The sequence below is a fragment of the Spermophilus citellus genome, assembly GCF_964194105.1.
Source record: "Spermophilus citellus genome assembly, chromosome: 1".
NCBI lineage: Eukaryota > Metazoa > Chordata > Mammalia > Rodentia > Sciuridae > Spermophilus > Spermophilus citellus.
In genome coordinates, this window is record NC_138182.1 from 250,454,143 (window position 1) to 250,464,736 (window position 10,594).

A 10,594-nucleotide genomic window follows, 5' to 3' on the forward strand; every position below is an offset into this window, starting at 1 on the left:
TGTGGCATCTCTATTCTTCTCTGATTTTTATTTTTCATTGTTACTATTCTGTTTTACAAAATCTTCTAACCAAACTGGACAATAGAGCAGTCTTTTGAGTTTAGAAATTCAACCCGATCAATTAAATATTGATCAGTACTGATGTTGTAAATGTGCAGGCCTGTTCATATCTATTTTTGACATTCTCTGTAGCGATTCTGGACCATTTGTCTTCCTTGTACCTTGCTCAATTATTATTTTATTCTGCCTCTATAAGGAAGCCATAATATTTTCTATAATTGTAAATGAAGAATTTAAAAATCATGTCTTAATAATTTTCTGTAAAATTAACTTTACCTTTTAATTAAAGCATTATGCACAAGCTAGAACAAAAACAGGCATACTGATTACTTTTACTAGTAGTCTTAGTACATTAACAAAATACCATAAACTAGGTGGTAAGACATGATAAACAGAAATTTATTTCTCACAGTTCTAAAGGTCAAGAAGTCCATAAAGGAGACAGTAGATTCAGTATTTGGCGAGGACCTGCTCTCTGGTTCATAAATAGTTCCTTCTTACTATTTTCACATGGTACAAGGGATGAATGAACTGCCGTAGGCCTATTTTATATGGATAATAATTCCATTTAAGAGAACAGAGCTCCTTTCCAAATATTTTCCAAAAGGCCTCACCTTTGAAAAGGGCTCATCTTCCTAATACCATAGCCCTGGAGGTTAGAATTTAAACATGAATTTGGGGGAAAAACAAGCATTCAGACCATAGTGCTGGCCTGTTGGAATATCTCATTTAAAAAAAAATTAAGTAATTTATATGTAGTATTTAAATATTCAGTTTCCAGGGACCAACTCTTAGGATAAGTTAAAATACATTATGTGCTTTTTTTCCTATAGATTCTGCATTTCACTTGGTGAAGTTTTTGTAAACAGCATTTAATACTTGATACTGGCTCTTGAAACTTTTATAACAATTTGTACAGTCTGAAATTTAATGTATAGGTTATGTATTGGCTTTTTAAATTTTTTAAAGAAAGTTATGATTTATTTCTATAACTGTGTAATGGAATTGCCATTGGATTTAAGATGCAATGTATGTATGGATAGAAACTGTCCAATGAATTATGCTACAGGGAGTTAATGGTTATGCATGCTAATATGTAATTTCAGGAGAATGCAAAATAGACTGGACACAAATACCTCATGAAAGTGAGCTGAAAACACTGATTTAATAAGATAACTAAATTGGCCTTTTACAAAATTATACAGCAACCAACATCAGCCATTTTTAGAAGCTATAAAAATATAATTGAAAAGAACAAATACATTCACAATAACATAAAAATTTAGGCATAAATAAGAACTATGTAGATATCCACGTAATGAAAACCTTAAGCTTTACTGAGATGTGAAAGATATAAATAAATAACATATGCCAGATCTCAAACTAGAAACTAGAAAGACTACATTAATTTATTGACATCCATTCACATCTACTGAATGCCTACTTCTATGATTCTGGGCGTGTGAAGTAGACTAGCAAGCCAGTGAAGGTCAAAGTTGGTGATCTCATTTTTCCTTCCAATGGGAATATCACTTATGTTTAGCCATTAGGCAAAGGTTGGGTGTTGACTAAAACATAAGACTCTCTCAGTGAAGTATACTATTAATACTTTTCTATTTTTCTTTCCTGTTCAAACCAAGATTAAGAATAAAGCATTAGTTTACTATATGTGAAATGGACTACTCATATTTTGAAGGGGTCTAAGTAAGGCTCTGAAACTTTGTACCAATGATAACAAAAATATAAAAATTAAAACCAAAACAACAAAGATAAGTATGATACATAGATTCTCAAATATTTAAAATATTGCCATATTACTTTTAAAATCACACTCAAATAGGGATTCTCAAGGTATTAAAGAAAACCAAATTAATATTTCAGTAAATAGGATGTAAACAAAATTACTTTAAATCAACTGTATTCAATATAAAATCTTTCAGTAATGAATTTGAATAGAATGAGAGATCTAATCACAAGTTAACATAAGAAACACATGTCTCAAAAATTAATACATTTAACATCTGACTGTTATAAGTGGCACACTTAAAATCCTTTTATTGATCCTTTGATGAAATTTAAATACTTTGAAAGTTCTAAATGAAATATTTCTCCTACTTTTCCAACAAGTGTGATTTTTCTTCTTTTGGTTTATTCAGTAGAAAGTGAACTATCTGAAGTAAGACATCATCATTAAAACCTTTCACCTCATTATCCTCAACTGTCTCATAAAGAGGCTTACTCTGTGTCCCCCAACAAATATTTTTACGAGGGTTATTCTGATCAGCTTGTGCAGTCAATGCCAAAGTATTTAACTGGTAGCAGAAAAATGAAAAATATTTTCCATCTGTGATTATGCCCTGGGAGACAAATGGTCGAGTAACATCTGCTTCACTCCAGAATCCTGTAGAAGAAAGTAATGCTGAAATTTACACACATAATACATTTCACCAAAATAAAACACACATTAAAGAGTAGAAAACACCTACATCCTAAATATTTTACCTGAAGATCCAAAGTTTCCCTGTCTTCTTCATCTCAATCCTATAGTCAATTTCTGCATCAACGTTTATTTCCTCCCTTCTAGATAATATTTCCAAACTCATGATGCATTTTTTTTCATTATCAGTCTTCAGATTCCAACTTTATTTCATCTAATTAAAGTTCACGAAGCTCTGTGTATGCATATCCACCCTACATCTAGAAGTACTTTTATTCCTCACTGATTTCAGCAAATACATTCAAACTTTCCGAAACCAGGAACATCTACCACCCAATAACCATACTGGCCATTTACTTTGACAAATCCATGTGTGCACATGCGCATGCGCCACACACACACACCTTCAGATAAAATTGTCTTTCTGCAGTTCAACATATCCTTAGCTAAATTCATTATATTCCTTTATATATTTCCAAACTGGTTTTATGAGTTGCTATCATTTAGCCTAGCGTCTTACGTCATAAGGCTCCAGGATGCCTTAATACCTTTACCACTCAAATTTTCTGGCTTTTTAAAAAATTCATCTGCCAAGGCCAAGCAACAACTTTACTTCACACATATTTTATAGCATCTTTAATAGAGACAGCCAATAAATATTGTTAAAGTATGAAATTAAATCTAACATAAAACAAACTTTTTTTCATGAATAAAGAGGGGCATTCTAACACCTTCAACAAAGTTCCTCTAACATTCTTCTGATTCTGTCTACCCCTCTCACCTTCTCCATTCAGTGCATATATGTGTGCACACACACACACACAGTAAAAGGTAAGCCTAGTCTTTAGCAGGTCTATATCTAAATTCCTCCCAGAAGCTAGGTGTGGTGGTACATGTGTATAATCCCAGTGACTCAGAAGGCTGATGGAGGAGGATTCCAAGTTGGAGACCAGAATCAGCAACTGAGCAAGATGCTGTCTCAAAATAAAAAAAGGGCTGAGGATGTAGCTCAGTGGTAAAGCACCCCTGAATTCAATCTCTAATACCATAAGGCAAAACAAAACAAAACGAACATCAAAGATATGAAAATTCCTCCTGGATAATTATATTACTTCAGGTTTTACAATAAAAGTGTTATGAGGGTGAGGTTTGTAGCTCAACGGTGGAGCTTTTGCTTAGAAGGCAAGAGGCCCTGGGTTTAATCTCAGAACTGAAGAATAAATAAACAGTCTACATGATATAGCCTCCAGATTCCTCTCATTCCTCATCACTCTCCCCAGCTCTTCTTTCATCAGCCTTCATATTGTTCCTTAAATAACTCAAGCTTGTTCCTACCTCAGACTTTTTACCTGCCATTCCTTTTATCAGGAAGTGTCTTTCCCCATTATGCATAGATAGCTCCTCTTTTCCCCTCCCACTATACTCCAGGAGAGCAAGATCTGTCTTTTATTCAACACAGTATCCCCAAAGCCAACAGTGTCTGGCAAATGAAACCACTGATCATTTACTGAATGAGTGAACAATCTCCTAATCCAAATTCTGGAAATAGCCTTTAAAGAAATAAAATAGGATAGCCATAATTTAATCTAAATATTTAATCCTTCAAATCATTTCCTCTTCTACCTTCAGAAAACTGTTAGGAACTACAAAAAGTTGACTTATAAGAGTTAACAATAAGCCAGGCATGGTGGTCCATGTGTGTAATCCGGGGGATCCAGGAGGTTTAGACAGGAGGATAATAAGCTGGAGGCCAGCCTCAGCAATTTAGCAAGACCTTGTCTCAAAATAAAAATAAAAAAGGACTGGGGAAGTAGTTCAGTGGTAATAGCAAGTCTTACTTAAAATGGTTATGAAAACCATTGGGAAAAAATATATTCACACAGGAGGCAGTCAAAGTAAAAACAAAAAAAATCAAAATAACTATTCAAATGTCTCTTCCAGTTAGAAATGTAAAATATTTAATTATGGGTTTTAAACCAATTCTATTTGGTGTCAACATAATAATTTTCAAACTGTTAAGATATCTTCATTTTAACCAAAGAAAGCAACCTAAATAATTACATTCTTACAATGTCATAGATAACCTTCAAAGAACAATAATGCCATCTATTTAGTTTTACCTTGATACACTGCTTGTGCTCCAGTCCAAGCAAAAAGGCTTGCAATAGCATTAGCTCTAAAAATAACTTCTATCTGGTCAGCACGGTTTCGTTTCAAAAGCCATTCTCTATTTAATCTGTCAGGTAACAGATGAAACTGGGTGTGGCCATAACAGCATGGATCTGCTGTTTTTGAGCCTGAAAAACAAAACAAAAACATTCACATGAACTGATCCTGTGGAATATCTGAAGCACACATTTTAGTATTCAGTTCAAGCATGTCTTCAATAATCTGTTCTCAAAATTACATAAATGAGAATGTTAATTCATTTATTTTATTGACTATAATAAAATTAAATCTCACATAAAAGTATGATTTTTCTCATAAAGTCCACTATGATCAGAGTAAGCTACAACAATATATGTAAAAGTTATTGAAAATTCTCTATTATTTCAATTTCTCAAATGTCTTGGTTGTCATTAGGAGCTCTGTTAAACTTTATTTGTCATATTTACCACAGGATACATTTTTATGAATTTAAAACTTCCTTGATTACTTAATGTAATAATTAAAAGAAAGTGTATTTTACTAATAAAACCATTTTTATACTACAATTATAAGTAAAAAGAAAATGAGTAATATTTCATGAACTAACATTCTTGATTTCATTGGTAATGTCTTTTTTAAAATGTCCCCCTTGGGTCATTCCTTAAGACTACAATGACTGAAAAGGGACTGATAAAATAGGTCTGGAGGACAAGTATAAAGCTTGCTTAAAATCTTCCTCAAGTCAACTAGGAATTAATGAAGGAATAAAAAATATGAAAATAAGTTGCATGTGGGAGGACAAGAAGCCTTGTTAATTTCTGAATCCCTTGTTAATTTCTGATTAAAGTGCAATTACTGTCCCAAGTCCAGTTCTAAACATTTTTGCTTTTGAAAAAGCAAATTACTTTTCCCATACAATAAATCAACAAAACCTAGTAAGTATAATTTTAAAGTTAAATACTGTTAGTGAATTTCAAAAAATGTGCTGAAAGAATTTCTTTCTAATATTCTTGCATGTTGCAATAACTTGAGATTATAAATTATACTGCTCATGCACAAACAGAAGCTCTCAGTCATCAAGAATTATTTTTATAGCTAGTGCTCCACAGCACAATTTGAACACATTTATGGTACAATATATAAAAAAGAAACTTACCAATAAATATGTTGTTTTCATATTGCCGTTTGAATAATGGAAGCTTGTCTGGTTTACATTTCATAACAGGGATTTCTATAGGAACAGAATAATCCAATGGCACAAACTTAAAGAAAAAAATAAAAGAATGAATTCACAACAACAACAGTATCTATTTTATGTACATTCTTATTAGATCCAAAATTTTTAAATGAGATGTTCTTTGCAAAATGATCTAATCATATGTATCATCAAAGTATCTTAAAGTGCTAGAGACCAGAAGCATTTCAGATTTCAGAGTTCTCTGGAAGACTTCACAGGTTGAGCACCCCTACTCCAAAAAATATGACATGCTCTGAATTTCAGATTTTGAAGCATTTCAGATTTTCATATTAGAGACACTCAATGTGTACCACCATCTAGGGATGGGCTAAATCTACCCAGTCCCCTGATTTTACAAATAAAGTTTTATTGGAACACAGCCGTACACATTCACATTGTATATGGCTGCTTTTACACCATAAGATGAGAGCCAAATAGTTCCAACAGAGACTTAAGGCCTGAACAGCCTAAAATATTTACAATTTGGACCTTTACAGAAAAAGTATGCCAATCTGACATGGCAGCACAAAAAGCACTCAAAATGCAGTGACTTTCTTTCAAAAGAACTGCAAATATGGAAAATGACCCAGTTCACAACTAAAAATCAGACTAGCTAATATATGTAAATTACAATCATAAACTATTATAGCACATTGATATAAAGAAAAGAAAAAGGTCTGAACAATCATGAAAACTTAACCTCACTTGAAATGATTACTTGGCCTCTGAAGAATATATCATACCAGAGGGAAAAACTAAAAATGATTTTCAGTTCAGTGGTTTACAAAGGAAACATGAATGGCAAGAGATCAAACCAAAATATTTCACTTTAGTAAGCACATCACTTGATCTGCCTACATTTCCTATATCAGATGTTAATAAATATAAATGCCTTAAACCCTTACCTCTGGGAGTTGCTTGGATATTCGAATCTGATTGTGTGGTTTATCATCTATTTGGTATCGCAAAGCATCAACTCGACCTTTTCGATGACCAGAAGAAATAATTTCTTCACCACGCATCCAGTAAAAATGAACTAGCCGCTTATGATCTGTTAAAAGATATCCAAAATTTTCTCATCTGAATAATCAGATAAATCTAACAGAATACTAACTAGCAATTGACAACTTAAGGATGATCATCTAATTAAAAATATATCAAAAGTTAAAGAGTTGGGATTATGTGACAATTTATTGTGGCTTAAATATAGCACTCAAACATCTACTTGTGCCAACATTACACTAAACCCTGTAACCAAAGAAAATAATTAGCTAAGAATACATATAAAATAAGACCAACAGGAATTCCAGTCACCAGAAATTAAAATGGTTCAATAATTCAATCTTCACAATTACTGAAAAATGTACCTACAGTTACAATCATTTCTATTTTGTATAAGAGGTATCTGAGTCTTGACAAAGTTTAGTAAGCCACCAATCTCAAAGTTCACCAAAGTTCCCTTTAATACCATTTCCTTCCCAACTGAGAAAGGGAAATACTGCACACTACAAAAATCAGTTGAGCACATGTCTGCAGTTATAACAACATTAATGCTACCAACACTAAGACACCCACTAGATGATATACGTAAAATGAATGTACTGGAACAGTGATTTTTAAAATACGCTAATTATTTTTCATGTCTATATGAACAGTTAGAAAGAAGCTGTTAAATTATTTGCTGGGTCCCAATCTTTACCTGTAAATCTACCAAGTATAGTCTTAGACTAGATATGATTAGCTTCTGCGTGCCATTTTGTTTTTCATTTATAAAATCAGGCAATCATGCTACCTCCTGTAAATGGTTATTGAGAGGATTAGCTGGCACACATAAAATCTGAAATTAGGCCTGGCACACAATAAATACTGAAGGTTAGGTATTCTACTTAATATATCACTTAATCGCCACAATGCTAATGAAGAAGCACTATTATCATAATTCTCAACTTGAAATAAGAAAAAAATATGGTAAAAGATATTAATGAATTCACATATTGTTGTCCCACCGATTTTTTAAGAGCCAAAAGCAACCCAGGTCTGTACTGCTCCCTAGGAGCCTTTTTTTTTTTTTTTAAGAGAGAGTGAGAGAGGAGAGAGAGTGAGAGAGAGAGAATTTTTAATATTTATTTTTTAGTTTTCGGCGGACACAACATCTTTGTTGGTATGTGGTGCTGAGGATCAAACCCGGGCGGCACGCATGCCAGGCGAGCGCGCTACCGCTTGAGCCACATCCCCAGCCCAGGAGCCTCTTTTCTTAACCACAGCTCTTCATTTGGCTGGACAATCACAAAGCAGAGTCAAGTCAGACTCCCGAAGAGCTTAAGCTATTAGGGTTAGGGGAAAAGGATCACACAGAGAGGGAAGCTGCATACGTGGTGAGGGTCCCGAAGCTCACCAAGAGCGGCTGCAGCCAGGACGGGATTGAGCGGGCTGAGCAATCCCGTGAGGGTCGCCACCAACTGATCCAAGAAGGGCGAAGCGATAGCCTCCTGCTCCTGGAAGAGGGGCGCCCGCCGCTTGCGCTGCAAGTAGAAATGTTCCTGCAGGAGGCAGTCGCACACGGCAGAGCGCAGGGCAGCCAGGTCCAGCGCCGGCGCCGGCTCGGCCTCGGGGGACGCAGGCGGCAGACCCGACAGGAACACAGTCTTGGTGAAGCCTTGGTACCAGCGATCAGCGTTCAGGGCGAAGGTCTGCGGGTAAACCACGTACTTCTTGAATTGCATCTTCGTAAGGATTCGCAGCTTCTCGTCCACCGACTTGGCCGCGTGCACCGCTGCCTGCCAGCGTTCCACCCGCCGCTGCCGTGCCGCCTTGCTCTTGGCGGTCAAGGAGGCCACAATCGGCGGGTACCGCGCAACGGAGGTCGCCAACACATCTGGGCTGATCGTTCCCGTGGCCGTGGAGTTAGTCTCGGCAGCGGTGTGCAATGGCGGCCCCCGACCGCGAGGCACAAACCTCCAGCACCGGGACGCCGCCATCTTCGCCCTCGGTTCCGGAACCAGAGGTCAACCTCAGCAATTGTCCCTGCACTCTTGCCGTAGGGACCAATCAGAAAACGCAATCTGAGCTAGGCTTGCTGACTCTGATTCTGAGTGGTGTTGGGATACGTTGCGTCATTTGTTTTGTAGCCAATCAGCTGCTCCTACCAAGTTTATCGCGGTTTTGAGGGCTTGGAGTGAAAGAACCTGCCTGTGCCTGGGTTTCCGCAATTCTGACTGGAAGGAATGAAACCTCAAAAAAGGGAGGGGGTGCTGCCCGCTAGGTTGCTTTTAGGGCCTGAACAACGTTCTTGCCGTAACCATTTATGAACATTATGCACGGAAACTCCAAACTCTTAGCTAAATTTCCTAGTTTCATTAATGTATCCCACACCACTTCTTTTGTTTTGCTTTAGGAATAGTAACTTAATTTTTGAAAGTACGTTTGCCTTTGGATATACATGCTGAATTTTTAAAAATTAGGCAAACATCACTCATGTGTAACCATTACTAAACTTCGGTAAAGTAACTCCATATATTTCTCTGTGCTAATATAATTTAATTATATACTTTATTTAAAGGGGGGATGTATTTTACTTGGATTTATCTGGGGAAAATAATGGAAATAAACTACTAAAGAACTGCGTTTAAATTTTGCTTTGTATTAAAATGCATTACTTCAGCAAAAGTCCATTCCCACTAATCTGTAACCTCCTTAAAAAAGAGACTGCTATATTTTTATTGTTTGGCAACCAATCATTATCTGTGCCAAATGGATGCCCAGTATATGAAGCAAAATAATCCCAATCTAAGTTTATTTCAGATAATCTATTTTATTTATTGGCTCATTCTTCTATAATTAGGAGTTAGCATGTTGATTCTTTTTATTTTTATTTTTTTGTAGTTGTAGAGGGACAGTATGTTTTTTGTTGTTGTTGTTGTTGTTGTTTTAATTAGGTGGTATTTGGGGTCTTTTTTTATTAGTTGCTCATGATAATACAATGATCTTGACATATCATACATTTGAATCAAATGGGGTATAATTTCTCATTTTTTCAAGTGTACAGGTTGCAGAATCACATTGGTTCAGCCAGGTATATTCATACAGCAATACTAGTGTCTATTTTATTCTGCTGCCCTTCCTATCCCCACTTCCCCCACCCTCCCCTCTCCTCACCTCTCTCTACCAATCTAATGTGACACATTTCTTTTTTTTCCCCCTCACATCATCATACATATATTTTGTATAACCATTAGGGTCTCCTTATGTTTATGTGGTGCTTAGGATGGAACCCAGTGCCTCACACGTGCAAGGCAAGCCCTAGCATGTTGATTCTTATTGCAGTAATTCTTGAATATATTGAAAATCAAACATTTTGTTGTTAAAAGAAACAAAGATAGAGGGATACAGATTTGTCTGAGAGTATGTGTGTGTGCGCGCGCGCAGTGTATTTTTTTATTTTATATATATATATATATATATATATATATATATATATATATATATATTAAATTGTAGATGGACCTTTACTTATTTACATGTGGTGCTGAAAATCGAACTCAGTGCCTCATACATATTATACATATTAGGCAAGCGCTCTGCCACTGAGCCACAGCCCGAGCCCCAGAGTATGTTTTTTTTACCTCACTTTAGGTATATCACCAAGAAATCAAATATAGTTTTTGAGTAAAGTTTTATTATTTCTAGTAAGTATATTGGTCACTTACAATAAT

At 35.5% G+C, this 10,594-nt stretch overlaps 1 protein-coding gene across 1 annotated transcript; it reads right to left on the reverse strand.

Annotated features, from left to right (window-relative positions):
* Positions 1-1,202: 1,202 nt before the first annotated feature.
* On the reverse strand, positions 1,203-9,479 carry MRPS30 (mitochondrial ribosomal protein S30). The gene is made up of 5 exons (XM_081294948.1): positions 8,278-9,479; positions 6,788-6,933; positions 5,802-5,907; positions 4,618-4,794; positions 1,203-2,461 (listed from the first exon to the last, which is right to left on the reverse strand). Exons 1-5 carry the CDS (start codon positions 8,858-8,860, stop codon positions 2,172-2,174), a joined length of 1,302 nt encoding a protein of 433 aa, XP_081151074.1. The 5' UTR covers positions 8,861-9,479; the 3' UTR covers positions 1,203-2,171.
* Positions 9,480-10,594: the final 1,115 nt, after the last annotated feature.